Source organism: Eulemur rufifrons, chromosome 29 (genome assembly GCF_041146395.1).
Source record: "Eulemur rufifrons isolate Redbay chromosome 29, OSU_ERuf_1, whole genome shotgun sequence".
In the NCBI taxonomy this organism is placed as follows: domain Eukaryota; kingdom Metazoa; phylum Chordata; class Mammalia; order Primates; family Lemuridae; genus Eulemur; species Eulemur rufifrons.
In genome coordinates this window covers 74,956,499-74,974,859 of record NC_091011.1, presented here as the reverse complement: position 1 = coordinate 74,974,859, position 18,361 = coordinate 74,956,499, and the positions used below count along the sequence as shown (strand labels likewise).

Genomic DNA, 18,361 nt, shown 5'->3' with positions numbered 1-18,361 from the left:
AGCAAACTTTTCTTTTCTTGGGCAGGTTAGCCAGTACACCTTTGCTATGTGCAGTTATAGAGAAAAAAAGTCTGAACCACAAGAATTAATGCAGCTTGAAGGATACACTGTGGACTATACAGATCCCCACCCAGGTAATTCTAGATGGAATCACTTTCCCTGCCATGCACGTGTGCTTGGAATTCTTATAAATATCCTCTCCGTTCTACATTTCTAACTCCACTCAATTAATAGTGTGAATATTTCACTTACACAGCTGAACAAGACTTTAGGAGATTCAAGTTGTTTCTTTTGGAGGACGTTTGGTTTTAGCCATAAATCATCATCTTTGTTATTTTAGTACAAGAATGAAATGTGTAAAAGTTACTGTACTAGAACAATTATGTGAGAAATTAACAATGCTTACATAAATTTCTTCACTGGAGAGCTGGAAAGCAAAAATTACAACAGAAATAGGGAAAGAAATGGAAGCTGCATTATTATATATTCGAATTTTTCCCCAACAATACCTTATTGTTCTTCTCTCCTCTCCATAAATACTAGGAATGGTACTGGACACCCAATATCTAAAAATAGTAAATGAATATATGTATATTAATATAACAAGATTAAAATATGTAGATAATAAATTAGAGATTGAAAATTAATGAATAGAGATTAAGAAATAGAAATCTGTGATCATATTCACTAATTGGTCACTTAGAAATGCAAAATATTATCGTCTTTGTGAAAGAATTTTACAAAAGATAAAATACCATATCATATGAAATACCATTTTTGCCTTACCTGTATTTTTTTTTCTGTTAAACTCATATATTTCTCCTAGAATGGTAAATGTGCCAACAGATAAAACTTCCTTCTCTCGCATGAAATATCAGATTATGCTGTGCATTTCTGTGGGTTATGTTTGTATGTCTTGCAGAATGCTACTGTGTCATGGACTGTTTGTTTCCCTGAGTCATTTTTAATTTCCACAGTGATATGGAAGCTTAAACCTTCTTATTGTTTCCTTTCAAATCTTAGATTATGGATTTGATCTTCAACTAGAAATCATTTAAATAAAGCATTGAGCTCCTAATGTCAAACCCATTCATTGTTTTCCACGAGGCAAATTAGTGATGAGACTAAAACCTGCCAACCTATGAATTTCTAATGATGTTTTTCTCCCTCCACAGGCCTTCAGGGTGGTCATATGTTCTTCAATGCTGTTAAAGAAGGAGATACTGTAATATTTGCCAGTGATGATGAACAGGACAGAATATTGTGGGTTCAAGCCATGTATAGAGCCACAGGTCAATCATATAAACCAATTCCTGCAATTCAAACTCAGAAGCTGAATCCTAAAGGAGGAACTCTACAGGCAGATGCTCAGCTTTGTAAGTTTTGTTAAAAAATAATTTATCAATTAATAACCCTAATAAGATATAAAATTGCCTGAGGCAAATTTGTTCGGTATTATAGTTTACATCATTAACTGATTTCTAATTAAATAAAAATAGTTCATATTAGTAGTCATAGAATCAGTTATCTACTTTTACACAAATCTGGAATGAATGGTTCACATGGTTGCCAAACATTGGTGTGTTTCTGGGAATCTAAGAGCACCTAAGAAAATTCACTAAAACTTCTCAAGGGAAAGTTTATTTTAGTTTATTGTAATTTTAACTTAAGTGTCCTATGGAAATGGGGAAATATTATAAAATCCAATTTGCATTGATAGGATTCCAGAGTACCAAAAGGATGAACCATCACTTTCTTGAGTTGTTCTTAATAACCCAGAAAGATAATAGGGCTTTTTTTGTGTTTAGAAGGATAAAAAGAATTATAAAGCCAACTTTCTTTTTCCAAATGACCAAAAAATGTCATTTTTATATACTAATTTAAAGCATTACAAACTATATTTTTCATTTTAATTTACTGGTGATTAATAATTACATAATGATGTTAGAAACATTTTTAAACTTAGCTTTAATAATCACTAAACCAAATGTTTTAACTTGTTATACTCCTTTGCAGAACTTCTCTGGTTTCACCTATAATTGTTTGTCTTTAAGCTCAAAGTGTGCCTTTTAATACTCAAGATCCTTCTTCAAGGGAATAACATCTTGACATGCATTATTTTCTTCTTCTACATTTCATGCATCAAATAACTACTCTCTCTCCATTTTAGACACCCTTTAATATCATATGTGGGCATTGACATCTTATACAAAGGCACTTAAGGCCAAATAATTAAAGGTGGAATAGAAGCTTTTTTTCTTTATATTATTTTAGAAACTACAGATCATTTCATAAGTTATCTTAATTAATTTGGGACATATTTTTTAGGTATAGTAAAAAATAGGAATATTACATAATAAAATTTTAAAAATTGATTTAAAAATTTCTTATTCCTACTTTAAAATTAGTAGCATTGCCATCTTCAAAGATAAGATAAAAAGAGCACATTATGGTATATATTTCTACTTTATGTAAATTTTTAGCTCCCTCTCACCCCCAGTAATACACATAGAGTATGGTATAGCAGATGAGAATTTTCCATCAGAACCAAAGTGTGCAGAAATACAACTTTATTTCTCTACAATTGAACATATCTTAAATCCCTGTTTCTGATGTCACCAAAAAACTTAAAACTCATCATTTCAGAGTAACTCAGTCACAGATTTAAATTCAATCAACTCAACACTCTTCCTCCCTCTTCTCCTTCTGTTTCCTCCAGAGTAAATTAAGTTCCAGAGGGATTACATAAAACTGAGATATCATTGAATGTAGCATCTAGTCCAAGACCGTTCTCTGTCCACAGTGGCCTAGGGCATCACTTGTCTCATTGGTTCCATTACATGTTTGCTAGTATGCATTACTCATAACTGAACCTACCATGACACCTGGCAATGAGGTCCACACAGTCTGCATCCTCCTTGTCTCAACTCCAGACACCTTTGAATCCCTTACATCATGTTTAGCAGATTCTTGCCACAGTGGTACATAGTAACATTGGGTATTCTGCAACACACCGGGGTGCTTGTTCAGGCATTTCCATCTTAGCACAGCCCTTACTTATTGCTGCTCTATTACTTAAAATGCCAGGTTGGATATGTCTCTCTGGGCTGTGTGTACATGGGGCATCACGGCGCGTAACACCCTCGGCACGCCTCCAGAAATTTTTTCTTCTCCAGACCTTTATTCGTTGCCCACTCCCAACACAGTATAGACTCTAGTCACATCTCTTCCCCAAACCATTTTCCTTCATCTGGCCCATCTATCTATGGCTTTCCCCTGAAACCCCCAAGTTTTGATTGTTGATATGCAAAACTAAGTTTTTAGAACTTCATTTTCTTTCATTTCCACTGGCCAGCCTTTGTCCCTTCCCCCATGAGCTACGATTCTACAGCATTTGATAAGAACCTACTCTGTCTTCTTACAAAATTGTATTGTGTATGTGTACATTTAGTGTCAAGCTACATAAGAGGTATTGTGGTATTTATGTTATTGTTTCACTTATTTCATTCAGTTCTATGTTTTTAAAATTCATCTATGTTTCTGTGAGGGCGTCTAATCTCATTCTTCTGATCGCCACGTGCTATGTAATGGTGTGCTTCTGCCTCATTTTACCTAGTCTAGCACACATTTTATTTCTTTGCCTATTTACTCTCCCAGAAATGGAAACCTCAAATGCCTCCAGATCCATACCTATTAATGTTTAATTGTCCTAACTATGAGTATGAAAAGTTTCTTCATTTATTCAGTTCTTCTAATTCCTTTATATTTCAATCTTTTGTCCATAAAAGTCTTTTTTTATTCTTGGCTAAGCTAATTTCTAAACTTTTCATACTTTTATTGCTATTGCATCTTATTTTTTATTGTCTTTTCCAGTTGAGTGTTGCCCATGTAGAGAAATGCTAATTTCATGTGCTTATTTACTACCCATATATCATCTTCAGTTAAGTATCTTTTCACATATTTTGCCTATTTTGTAATTGGGTTACTTTCTTGCTGTTGAGTTTTGAGAAGTTTTTATACAGGCATCCCTCAGAGATTGCAGACCACCATAATGAAGTAAATATTGCAATAAAATGATTCACACAATTTTTTAAATTTTTCAGTGCTTATAAAGTTATGTTTATACTATACCCTAGTTTATTAAGCATGCAATAGCATTATGTCTAAAAAATCAAGGTGCATATCTTAAAGAAAACATAAATTTTTTCTTTTGTAGAGACAAGGTCTCACTCTCTTGCTCAGGCTAGAGTGCAGTGGTGAGATCATAGCTTCCTGCAGCCTTAAACTCCTGGGCTCAAACAATCCTCCCCGCTCAGGCTCTTGAGTAGCTAGGACTACAGGCATATACCACCATGCCCAGCTAATTATTTGTGTGTGTGTGTGTGTGTGTGTGTGTGTGTGTATGTAGTGGGTCTCGCTCTGTTGCCCAGGCTGGTCTCAAACTCTTGGCCTCAAGCAATCCTCCCACCTCGGCCTCCCAAAGTGCTGGGATTATAGGCATGATCCACAGCACACAGCCAAAAATACTTTAGTGCTGAAAAGAGCTAGCAATCATCTGAGCCTTCAGCAAATCCTAATCTTTTTGCTTGGGATGGGTCTTGGCTCCATGTTGATGGCTGCTGACTGATTAAAGAGGTAGTTACTAAAGGTTGGGGTGGCTGTGGCAATTTCTTAAAATAACACAACAGTAAAGTTTGCCACATCAATTGACTCTTTCTTTCATGAAAGATTTCTCTGTAGCATGTGATGCCGTTTAACACATTGACTGTCACCCTGGGGAAAAAAAAATTTTTCCCTGGGGCCACAGTGTTTTATTTAAAACAAAACGATCCTTTCTAATTTGTTATTTTTTATTGTTTTCTGTGTGTGAGTTATATGCAATGCAGTCCGTGTTTTTATAATTAAATTGTCAATATTAATTACAACAATAAGAACATAAGTAAGATTTTCATGAACTAACTGCAGGGTTTTCTTCACGAGGCCCCAGGCTCAAAACTAGCGTGAGTTAAATGGGACGATTAATCTGTTAGAACTTTTTACCCACAGTAGAACTTCTTTCAAGACTGGAGTCAGTCCTCTCAAACTCCTCAAACACTGCTTTATCAACTAAGTTTATGTCATATTCTAAATTCTTTGTTTTCATTTCAACAGTGTTCCCAGCATCTTCACCAGGAATAGATTCCATCTCAAGAGCCCACTTTCTTTGCTCACCCAAAGGCAGCAACCCCTCGTCCACTCAACTTTTATCATGATATTGCAGCCATTCAGTCACATCCTCAGGCTCCACTTCTAACTCTCTATTTCCCATCACACCTGAAATCACTTTCTCCACTGAAGTCTTGAACACCTCAGAATCATCCATGAGGATTGGAATCAACTTTCTCCAAACTCCTATTAATGTTGATATTTTTATGTCCTCCCATGATCATGAATGTTCTAAATTGCATCTAGAATAGTTAATCCTTTCTAGAAGCTTTTCAATGTACTATGCCCAGATTCATCAGAGGAATCACTATCTATAGCAACTACAGCCTTATGAAATGTGTTTCTTAAATAAGAAACGAAAGTTGAAAACGACTCCTTGTTCCATAGGCTGCAGAATGGATGTTGTGTTAGCACGCACTGAAACAACATTAATCTTCTTGTACCTCTCTATCAGAGCTCTTGGGTGATCAGGTGCATTGTCAATGAACAGTAATATTTTGAAAGGAATCTTTTTTTTTTTTTCTGAGCAATAGGCCTCAGCAGCGAGCTTAAAATATTCAGTAAACCATGCTGTATACATGTGCTGTCATCTAAGCTTTGTTTTTTTATTCATTGAGCACAGGCAGAGTAGATTTAGCATAATTCTTAAGGGCCCTAGGATTTTCAGAATGGTAAATGAGCGTTAGCTTCAATTTAAATCTACCAGCTGTATTATCCCTAATAATGAAGTCAGCCTGTCCTTTGAAATGTTGAAGCTATGCATTGACTTCTCCCTAGCTATGAAAGTCCTAGATGGCATCTTCCAAAGGAAGGCTCTTTTCCTCTACATTGAAAATCTGTTGTTCTGTGTAGCTGCCTTCATCAACGATCTTAGTTATCCTTCAGATAATTTGCTGCAGCTTCTACATCAGCACTTGCTGCTTCACCTTGCATTTTTATGTTATGGAGACAGCTTCTTTCCCTAAACCTCATGAACTATGTGTGCTAGCTTTCAACTTTTCTTTTGCAGCTTCCTCACCTCTCTCAGCCTTTATAGAACTGAAGAGAGTTAGGGTTTTGCTCTGGACTAAGCTTGGTTTAAGGGAATGTTGTGGCTGGTTTGATCTTCTATTCAGACCACTAAAACTTTCTCCACATCAGCAGTAAGGCTGTACATGCTAGATGCCAGTGGCCCCCCGCCCCAGGTGTGACAACCAAAAATATCTCCAGACATTGCCAAATGTCCCAGAGTGCAGTGTTGAAGTTGGGGCAGCATTGGCCCCAGTTGAGAACCACTGAATTACAGTGACTTGACAGTTACTTGTGTGAAATTGTCACCCTCGTTCACTTGTGTTCCAGTACTTTTTCTTTGCATGTAGAGTGCAAGGAATGCCCAAGGAGTATGCTGAGCTCATGGATATCATCCATTTTGCACATAGTAGCAAGAGAAGTAGTTGGGAACTGCTAGCCGAGGATGTTACTATGGCTAGACAAAACAGAATTAATGAATAAAAGAATTGAATAATCAGTTAATTCCAATAGCCTTGTGAACTATTTCTAACAAAACCTTTCTACTGTTTGACGTCAATTTATTGTCAAGGCAGTGTTGGTTAAACTGTATATGGGAACCGAATTGTTATAACTGAAAAGTCAAACTGTTTCAATTACATTCACAACAGCTCTCTTGCATTCCAGGCTACTAGTAAAGTTTTCAATCAAAGCAGATATTTTATCTTTCTTAAAAACAAAGAAAGAAAAACAAAAGAAAGACAGGAAGAAAATACACGCCTACCCCATCAGAATGAGAATACTGACCCTGACCCCTGTCAGAGAGATGCCATTGACCTCCTCCAGAAACTAGTTTTAACCTTAGTATTTTCCTCCTTTCCTTGACTTACATATTTCTTTTTATTTCCTGATCATTTCTTAGAAGAACAACTTTTGAATTCGTAAGTAGAAATTGAGAAAATAAACATAAAATTAAAATATCTAGTTATATAAATATATATGTCCTTAACCTATTTAAATATGCTTTGTTTCTTACTTCCTTGCTGACCTATAGCTGGTAAAGGTAAGTATTTTCATGATTTCTTTTTGCTTAAATGTATTAAAATTTTTGTGGTGATACAATACTTGAAGAATGTCATGATTTTGTTTACAGTGTTAGTCTCCTACTTTCTAGGCTAGCTTTAGCATTTATAAAACAAAAAGGTCATTTAAGCACAACTGAAAAGTAGAAACAACCTAGTATCTACCATTCATACAGTCACAAAGGTAAATAACATGTAAAAAATGCTAAATTATACATATAGTATTATTTTCAGTATATAAAGAAATACCCAATTTAAAAGACAAAAGTTTAGATAGAATGATGCCTAAAATATTCACCATGAACGAGTTTAATTGGAAAGATTAATTACTACTTTATTTCCTCTATTTCTTGAATTTTCTTTGAAGTATGTATTTTATAATTACAAAATCTTATGTTTAAAATTAGGCATACTGAATATTTAGGGATAATCAAAATATAATAAATTTCTAAATTATAACTTATTAGAAAATAACATCTTTTTTAGGATATAAATAATATGTATTTATTTCTCTAAAACGCAAATTTATTCTACTTCCCCTTTTTTTTTGACTCTCGGGATATATAGAAATTCTAAGGGAATAGGGTGAGCTGAAGGAGTGGGAGTTGTGCTACTGAACAATTTTTCTGCTTCAATCCTAATGTGCTGCCTTTGCCAGACTGACAGGCATTCTTTGGTTAATCTATCTTTCTTTGCTCTCTCTGACCAAGATACTATGCTCAATTGTGTATGTAGCAAAATACAATGTGTATGTCACATAATACAATATAACATAATTGTAGTTGACTTTCAACAATAATGTCAAAAATGAACCAGAATAGCTGCCATCTTCTTTTTTTATTTTTAAGTTAAATATTTTTAAAATCCTTACATTGGAATATATTTAATTTTGTGAACTTATTTTCCTGATTGATGTAATATGTTAAACTTCATACTCCATAGGGACAGCATTTGTCTTAACTTAGATTGAACACATTATTTATGATAAATGTGCAATATTAATTTACTATGCTTATTTGTAATTTTAAGTCTCTGTGTTGATTAAAATTTTCATCATATAAAATATTACTTCCATGTTATTTGCTGCAGAAAGCAAGGCGTGTGTTAATCCACGTATCAGTTTTTATTCGATTTAACCAAAAGAAGCTAAGCAATTATTTGGGTCAATAATAGAGGTGCAAACAAACTCCTAAATAACATATCTAATCAATCATTACTCTTCGGTCTTCCACAGAAAACATGCATACATAAAAAATGAATATACTAACCAGACTGATCTATGTAAAATTTTCAAATATTAAAGTCTTCCTGTGAAAGGTTTCCTGGGTGGTGTAAAAATAGAAGTGGCACCTACTTTTCTGTGCCACTTTTAACTTCCTATAAATCTTCACACTCTGTGAGAGTTTGAACAGAAAGAAATGTATTAATATAATCAGGTGTGAGTAATGATAAATGCAGCTACTGGTGAACTAAACATGGGACAATTCTAGACATAGGACAATAAATTGTACTGCTTCTCAAAAGCTTCATTTGTTGCTTAGTTCAGTTCAGTGTTTTGCAGAGGAGATCAGCTCTTGGCTAGCAGCACCCTGTTCTTTGTCCTTTGATACTTGAGTCCCAGTCCCTGACACCTGAGTGATCTCAGAATGCTAATAAATGGCCTTCTTTTCTTCTCCAGTGTGCCCCTTTCCTTTTTTGTTCCCTTTTTCCTGTTACATTCATACTTTCTTACAGCACCAGGAACAGCAAAAAAAAAGAAAAAAAATGCAATATCATTAGAATTTGTTGCAAAGGAAGAAGTGACATTTCAATTATTTTATTCCCAGTCTCACCTCTCTGACTTAAATGCCTTTCCTGGAAATTGGATTCTTGGGTACTCAGGGGCCAGTTGTAGTCAGCACCCACCAAATACCCCCCACCACCATTGGGGTCTACCAGCTGGCTCATACCCTCATTGTTTTCTGTGCTAGCTGTTGTCAAGTCAGTGTTAGCTGTTTAAACTGATACTCTCAGCTTACTTATTCTTTTCTCTTGACTTATAACAGCTATTATCCTAATGAAAATTTTAAATTTTTAGGTTCCACTGAAATAAAGCCTCTGTGACTTCTTAAATCTATAACAAATAGTAATCTTTCTTCATGTGGGTTTTATTCCATCTACTGTTAACACACCTGGTAACAGTACCACCTAAAAAGACACTGGAGCATATATTCAACTGTTGCCATAGAAACTCCACCAATAGCCTCAATTACCATGTCCCACATCTGTAGTTAGTCCATAGGTTAATCATCACAATTTATGACAGTTTTACAGTATATTTAAGCTTATATCTTATTGGTTTCTTTTTATAATTTTCTTGTATTGTTTCAGAGGACAAACTGAACTGAAATTTGCCATTGTCAGAAAAACATTTGACTAGTACCTACCATGAATAATTTTCTGTTTAAAACTAGTTACTATAATTTTGTGTTATAATTAACATTAATTGAAGGTAATCCAATGTGACCCAATTTTCAGGCCTTGGATTGGGTTATGTTATTGACTGAAAGCATGTTTTGCATTTGATCCAGATGATGTCTCTGTGTCTCCCAAGAGTAAAATGTAAGATATGTTACGCCTGGAGAAAACTATATGAAGATATGCTGTTCTAAAAATAAGAAACTAGATATTTTAATGATATCTGATCTCCTGTTTTATTTTAGTTCATGAGAGAACTTTAAAGGGAAAAATTGAGGGGAGGAAATGGGGAGATGTAGGTCAAAGGACACAAAGTAGCAGATACGTAGAATGAAGGAATCTAGAGACACAGAGTCAATACAATTGTATCATATTGGCAATATTTCCTAAATAAGCAAATTTTAGCTGCTCTTATCATAAAAAAGCAATTACGTGAGATGGCATCAATGTTAATTTGCTTCACCATGGTAACCATTTTTACTAATTTCACTAATTTTTACTATTTATATGAATTCCATAACATCATGTTATAAAGCTCAAATATACACCAAAAAAAGTTATATAAAAAAAAATGAACCTTTTGGCCTGGCACAGTGGCTCATACTTGTAATTTTAGCGCTTTGGGAAGGCTGAGGCAGGAAGATCACTTGAAGCCAGGAGTTTGAGATGAGCCTGAGCAAGAGCAAGACCCAGTCTCTACAAAAAATAGAGAAATTAGCTTGACGTGGTGTTGCGTGCCTGTAGTTCAGTTACTTGGGAGACTGAGGCAGGATTGCTTGAGCCTAGGAGTTTGAGTTTGCAGTGAGCTATGATGATGCCACTGCACTGTAGCTCAGGTGACAGAGCAAGACCCTGTCTCAAACAAAGAACCTTTAAATAGTATACATCTACTTCTCCCCTCCTGGCTTTGATGCTATTGTTGCCATGAATTTTACTTTTCACCATGTTATAAACACTAGTGTATTAATACATTGCTATTATTTTCATTTAAAACAAGGGCCAAAGGGCCAGCAAACTAAATCCAACTACCTGTTTTTGAAAATAAAGTTTTACTGAAACATGGCCAAAAACAAACTAAGAAACAAAGGTTTCTAACACAGAGAGGTCAAAACAGTTGCCGTTTTGGTTTATTTTTATTTCTTCGTAAATTCATGAAACCTAGTGCTATATTGGCACATGGTGAAGTATTTTGCATAAAATGTTTTGAATTGTGCTTATCTGACATAGAAAGAAAGAAGTAGAGATACTTGGTCTTTATAGCCTGTGTTTTAAAGATAGGATAATCCCTAAGAACACATTTCACTTTCTTAAGATTATAACCTTAGGGGAATTTCAGGTTGTTTTTTTTTTCTTAATAATAATTTTAGTGGATTTGCTTGCCTGTCAGTTTTTTCAATGCCAATATAGAGTCTGTATATGTGACTTAAATTGCTATCATGAGTATCATTTTTATCACTAATGGTGATTGTTGAAAAAATAAGTTTCCATTCACTTGTGTGATTTGGAAAGGCTTGTCACATTAGTAAATCTATGATTTGGAGTTGTATTTCATGAGAAAAACACATTGGAAATTTATGAAATATATGACTTATAGAAATGAACTGTAGACTCATTTGTTTCTAAAAATTTATATATTTTATTTAAAGACAAATGCCCTTTTAGAAAAAAAAATGCTTCTATAGTCTGGGTATAATGGCTCATGCCTAACACTTTGGGAGGCCAAGGTGGCAGGATAACTAGAGGCCAGGAGTTCGAGACCAGCCTGAGCAACATAGTGAGACCTCATCTCTCCAAAAAGTAGAAAAATTAGCTGAGTGTGGTGGCGCACACCCGTAGTCCCAGCTACTGAGGAAGCTGGGGCAGGATTGCTTGAGCCCAGGAGTTTGAGGTTGCTGTTAGCTATAATGACACCATTTCACTGTACCCTGGTGACAGAGTGAGACCTTGTCTGGAAAAAAAATTGCTTCTACAAACTACTTTTATAGTAAAAAAAGAATTATGCATCTTTTTCCTCTGAGATGTATATTATATCCTGTATTCAGTGCATAAGCCATTAATGGGCATTATCTTTAACTGCTTGTTATAACCTTCTCTGGTGGAAGAAATAAGAAATAAAATTCAGCAGATGTTTTATAAAACTAGTAATTTAATCTCATAAAGGTGATACTAAAAGAATTTTTTTTACTTAGATAAATAGAGAAATGAAGATTCTAAGATAAATTCCTTAAAACACAAAATAACCTTCCAATTTTATAATGTGCTTTGCATTTTTCAATATTCTGCCTCCTACTCATTTGGTATTATTTCACATTACCGTATATTTAACTTTATATTAGAAGACTGTCTGACAAAAGAATAAAATACAAGAAAAGTTGGATTGTCTCATTTCTCAGTTAAGGAAAAGCAGTTTAGTTTTGTGTTCATCCAATTAATACTAATTTATCACATGTAATGTATTTAATCATTCAGGTAGATAATTATTAAATGTAAAGGAATACATACGCTGTTTTCTCCGTGGCGCATAACCTCATGCATTACACATCAATAGACTGCCATTCATTGCTTACTTGCTACATTCACCTTTTGATATCTGTCGTTGGCGTGAGATATACATTAGATTGTGTATCTTTTTTTTTTTTTTAATGTGATTCTGAGGACCCTTCAGCTTGAATTACATAGTTCTTCCATCCACAAATATGGCTGAAAGTTGAACTTGACATGGATCAATATGATCTGGACTAAATATCTAAATGTGACTGATTATGTTAGCATCATGTCCGCAGATCAATATTGAGTTTTATTATGAGCCTGAGTCTATAATTGGGTTTAATCAATACACTTTTGTCTCTTTTCCTTTACCGTTTTAGGATTGTGCCATGTAGGTTTTAGAAACTACATTTAGCTTACATTTATGACTCTGCTTTTCTTATGATGGACCAGAAAGAGATCTATCTATGAATTTTAAGGAACAATGGAGCTTCAGCTCTACCATTGTGAGAAGAGTCCACTTTTATCTTGATAAATGATTTCTTGCTCAATACGCACTACGTTTCTAACAGAGCTAATGTAATAACACCCAAGCACTCCTTTGGGTAGTATGTGGCTTTTTCTCTCTATACTTAGTAAATAACTCACATTGAAGACTTTGACAAAACATACCATTAATGAAAGCAATCATAAAAGCTTGCCTTTTGATAAACCCGCAGGGTCTACAGGCGTTGAAAGATGCAATCTGTAAAGAACAATAAATTTGGCCCTTTGATTGAAGTGCCATTTGGGACGTTATGCTTTGTCTGCATATTTGCACAAACATGATGCTCCCTTTTTTATGTCTCTTAAACTTGAAGCTTGAGAGCGCTCATTGCCATTTCTACATTAAAGTTGGTCCCATTAAAAGCTCCATACAAAAAGAAGACTGGAAGTGATCCAGCTGAAGCTTGTGTGTTCATTTCTGCCCTAGTTTGCCATTTGGAAAGCAGGCTTCTGGCCATCATTGCTGTTTTTACGAGTAGACCTTGGTTCTGTTCTAGTCAATTCCATCAGTAAATATAGACTTAAAGTACATCAACTTTTCTCAAAGTTGGAAAATAAGAAGTAGCTTCGAATGAAAATAGAATTACTTCATTTTAAATAATTGATGTATTTTCTTCCTGTCATATTAGGCTTCAAAAACCTTGAAATTTATGTTAATATGCTGAATTCTTGGCATATTTTATGTGATAGAAGGGAGTCTTCTGTTATCACGAGGCATGAATTTTGTGTCCTTAAAAAACTGTATTTGTCCATTATTAAACCAGAAAAATAAATGTGCTATACATGCTTTTCTGAATTCACAGATGCAGACCGTTTTCAGAAACATGGTATGGATGAGTTTATTTCTGCTAATCCTTGCAAGCTTGACCACGCCTTCCTTTTTAGAATACTCCAGCGGCAGACTTTGGATCACAGACTGAACGATTCCTATTCTTGCTTGGTGAGTCCAAGTCCCTCTGTCTAGTCCTCTGTAGGTAGAATAAAAGATTTTAGAAAGTCAGAAATGCTTGTTATAAAGTAACATTTTATTCCTGACTCATTTAATAACTGTAGTTAGAGTTAGGGATAAAGGATTCCAAGTCGATTACTGCCCAATTTGAAAATTATACACTTGAAGATGACTGCTGTGCCACTCAATAGACAGGAGAATAGACTCAAATAGATGCTAAGCTGTGGTTTATCAGTCCCTCTAGAGAAGGCTGAGTGAAAGCAAAAGACTTTACAAACAGATTTTAAAAACCTCTGTTATAGCACTTACTAACAGCCGTACAGACATTTTAAGGTTTAAATTCTGCTCCCCAGATGTTAATACCTTGCATTTCTCTCCTTTGTACTTAGGACAACCTAAGTGGCAGGGGAAAAAAACAGTAAAATAAGCAATATGATGGGGGCTATACATGACAGGGGAAAGTTTTAGTTTCACCTGACCCTCCAAAGATAACTTGCATTCCATAAAAGAAAGGGAGAGTGTGAATTAAATTGAGTGAAATGTCACCTTGTATGTGTTGAAACTGTAACCAAAATTTGGGATAAAAAGTATAATTTGTATTTAGAAGGAATGCTTGACACCTCAGAATGTGAGGACTAAACTTTGTAGCCTAAGAATTAATTATATGTGTCTGTCCAAGGATTTATAGTGTCAACAATACTATAAAAATTCCTCTAGAATTTTTCCAGCCAGAATATTCCTATTTCTGAAATCGCTTTAATCTCTTGAACACAGAACATAGTAGTTTGAGTAGCCCTTATCTGAAATTAAAACACATGGAACCAAAAATATTTCAGATTTTGGATTTTTTTCAGAACTTAAAATATTTGCATTATTCATACTGGTTGAGCATCCCTAATATGAAAATTCAAAATCTGAAATGCTGCAATGAGCATTTCCTTTGAGCATCATGTAGGTATTCAAAAAGTTTTGGATTCTGGAGCATTTCAGATTTTGGACTTTGAATTAGGTGATGTTCAACCCTTAACTTCATGCAATAAAATTATATTCTCCCTAAAATAAGATTTTGGACAGGATGTGCTCCCAACTTACTGGAAATACTTCCATAGAGAGAAAGAAGTGAAACAACTTATTGCTGTGATCATGTTAACAATTCATTAGTTCATTTATAGATTGTTTATTAAGTAGCTATTCTACACATAATTGTATAGTTTAAACCTGATCCAGCTCAAACTTTACATGGAGAGTAAAACAAATCATCACAAAACCCTGCGATGTTTTTCCATGGACAGGTACATATCGAGTGACCATCAATAAGGGACAGTATCCTCTTGGGTTCCACTGAAAGGCATTAGTTATTCAATTATCAAAAATTGTGTTGATTTTGTTGAGGTTCCCAAATGTAATATGGAGTCTGAGGAGAACACTGCATTGTCTTCCACTGCATCTGGAGGGTAGTGAATGTGATGTGATTAGAAAGAGTGTTTGGAGGCAGGATGACCCTGGATGTAAATCATGGCTCCACAGCTGATTTGCAGTGTGTCTTGGACAATTCACTTACTATCTCTGAACCTTAGTTTATTTATCTGTAACATGAAAATCATAATAATTACCTGCATGATGGTTCTAAATATTAAAGATGTAAAATATGCAGTATGTCTAGTACAGTACCTGCACCATTGCCAGAGAAAGTATCCTGGTGGTGTTTTTTTCTCCTCTCCCTCCTTTTCTTTATTGCCCTCTCATCTTTCTCTCTTTCTCACTGTTCTTTTTCTTCTCTTGCACAATTATCTTGCCCCCTTTTAAAGCCCTCCATTCTCCCTTCTCCTCCTTAAGTACCTTAAATTGCTTAAATTATAAATCCAGGTAATCCCTTGAGATATGTTGTAAACCAAGTCCACCTAACCCTGTCCTCCAGTGCTAGTCACACAGCTGCCTGCATGCACACACGTTATAACATCTCATTTCAGAAGGATCAGAAACTACTAATAATGTAAAACATCAACTCTTACATTGATTGTATTGTTTGTTACAGAAAGACAAACAGAATGAGAAAAATATCTCAGACATTAAAGTTTCCAAATAGTACATGTATACCGCTGCTAGACTTACTGAAATTTTCTTTTAGTTCACTTTATAAAATGCTTTTGGTAAATAGGCAATTTCAATTATAGTGTCTTCTTTACCATTCTCTTATTAATTGGTTCATAGAGAGTGAATTTTTTGGAATATCACTCTTTGTGGCTGACAGTTTAGATCCTGTGAATAAATTTGACTAATTTTGAATGGCAGTGGAGAAGAACAAGTTGCCCATGTCTTGCAGTAGCAATAAAGAGAAAAAAGCATTACGTATCCGGTGTCCTAAATGAGTTTCAAAATTGACGACATGAGCTCATCTAAAAATACCATGAAATATAACACTGGTAAAAATAAATGTCAAAAGACACTTTTGTGCAGCTTCTGCTTATAATGCCTAAAAGTGCTTACAAGCAAGGGAACCTTAGTATAGAAAGAAAAAATATTTATCATTTCTTTTTTTCTCTTGCAGGGTTGGTTTAGCCCTGGCCAAGTCTTTGTGTTAGATGAGTACTGTGCCCGTTACGGTGTGAGAGGCTGTCACAGGCATCTCTGCTACCTTACAGAACTGATGGAACATTCAGAAAATGGTGCTGTCATTGACCCTACCCTGCTCCATTACAGCTTTGCATTCTGTGCCTCTCATGTGCACGGCAACAGGTATTTTTACTTGCAAACACGCAGTGAAATGTATGGGGTTGACGATGAAAGAGAGAGAAAAATGTGCTTTGCCATTATCACCTAGTAACAGATTTTAAATAGAAAACACTTCTTAAAAGGAAATAAAAATAACAAAGGAAAAATGTACATCAGGATGCTGTTGATTTAGGTGGGCTGCGCTTTGGTTTCTTTGCTGGTTAAGCCACTTGAAAGACAGAGAGAGAGAAAAGGTCTATGAGATTAGAACTTGCCTTTTAATTCTTATGTACTGTCTAGTACTGGGGTCTGCACAGCTTTAAGTGTCCATGTGATTCTTATTGCAATGTATGTGTGTGCCTGGATAGGATTTGTTGATAGGTTTGTGCATACGTAATGATCCTTGCTTTTCCTCTGTGAAATAAACTCTCATTGACAAAACAAGATTAATAATGGGGTTTATGTAGTGTCTCTTCCCAGCCCCTTCCCTAATCTATACTTTAGGAACAAGTATCCCCTTTTAGCTCTCTGATCCAGTGACCTCACCTCTTGCTTTACCAAGATGACAAAAAATCACCTAATGTTGGCCCCCACAATTGTATACCTCTGGGCTTAAAAATCTGCCCACGTCACTCTCTTTCTCTTCTCTCAGTCTTGTCTCCAGGGAGCCTTTGGAAGTCCTCCTTCTATAAAGGAGGTGCCCCTCACATCCTTTCTGACCTTGCTTTAACCGTTACTCATCTCTCCCTCTTTACACTTCTTCCTTTTCATTCTTCCCGCAAACCTATCTAAGCTTCAGGGAGCTTTACAACATAATATAGTGGCCAAGGGATTCTGAAGTCAGACCATCTGGGTTCAAATTAATACTTACTATGTGGTATCAGGCATGTTTCTTAATCAATTTGTTTCTTGGCTTCTCCACCTAGGAGAAAGGCATAATAATAATATCTCTCTCATCAGTCATAAATTGTGGTAGAGATTAAATGTGTTAGTAGATGTCAAGCAGTCAGAATAGCGCCTGGCACGTGAGTCAACAAAATGTTACCTAATAGTTTATATTGTCTTACGTATTTTGTTATCCATTCCATTGCTCTCTTTATCTTCCCAGCCAAACTGCTCCTACCATTCCCTCTATCTCGTTTCCAGCCTCTGGCTTGCTGATGTTGCCTCCTGAAATGGGTTTCCTGATGACCCAATCCAGTAGCCTTCACTCATGCTTCACCCTCCTTATTCTCCCCTTGTTTATTTTTAGTTTTTTGACCATTCCTTTGCCAATAGTTTCTGTTCCTCCAAATTCCTAAGAGCAGTGTCGTGTTTTTCTCATATCTATTCTCAAACTTGATCTCTTTCTGAGAATTTTTCTACGTCCATGATCTCACCCCCTTCCACAGCTTCGATGGTGACCTCTCCATATACAGATAATTCCAGCCTGATTGTTCTCCTCAGGTGCAGATCTCTGTTGATAATTAGTGGCTTAAATGTGCTCACACTTTCAGTTCTCTGTGTATACAATTATTATAAATCCTTCATCTCACTAAAACAGTTCCTATACCTCTTGTAGCTCCTAGCAGAGGACCTAACAAAAAGTAACACTCCTGGCATAAAATAAGTGTTTAGTAAATATTTGATGAATAAATGAGTGACTTCAATATTTGTGTTAATATCTTTTCCATTAATGGTGCATTAATTTTTTACTCATCTTTTTCTTTTACCTCCTAGACCTAATTTGTTACCAGTGTCAATATTATATCTCCATAGTAACCCTCAAATTTCTCTTTTTGTGTAATATTTCCATTGTATCTACCCTAATTCTGGCCTTCGTTTTTTCTTGCCTATACATCTTAATTCATCATTCCACTACCATTTTCTTTCTGTAGTATTCTGTCAATCACCCTCAAAATTACAGGTTAACTTTACCATATCCCTTTTTAAAAAA

At 35.2% G+C, this 18,361-nt stretch overlaps 1 protein-coding gene across 14 annotated transcripts in view; it reads left to right on the top strand.

Annotated features, from left to right (window-relative positions):
* CADPS2 (calcium dependent secretion activator 2) overlaps positions 1-18,361 on the top strand; it is a 451,849-nt gene that overhangs the window by 295,708 nt on the left and 137,780 nt on the right. For 9 of the 14 annotated variants that reach the window (XM_069462756.1, XM_069462758.1, XM_069462751.1 and 6 more), the window contains exons 10-14: positions 26-134; positions 1,176-1,376; positions 7,247-7,255; positions 13,568-13,704; positions 16,262-16,449. In XM_069462756.1, coding sequence (XP_069318857.1) covers positions 26-134; positions 1,176-1,376; positions 7,247-7,255; positions 13,568-13,704; positions 16,262-16,449 — 644 coding nt within the window. The remainder of the gene's footprint in view (positions 1-25; positions 135-1,175; positions 1,377-7,246; positions 7,256-13,567; positions 13,705-16,261; positions 16,450-18,361) is intronic. The other 5 variants (XM_069462753.1, XM_069462752.1, XM_069462749.1 and 2 more) reach the window with 1 other exon arrangement.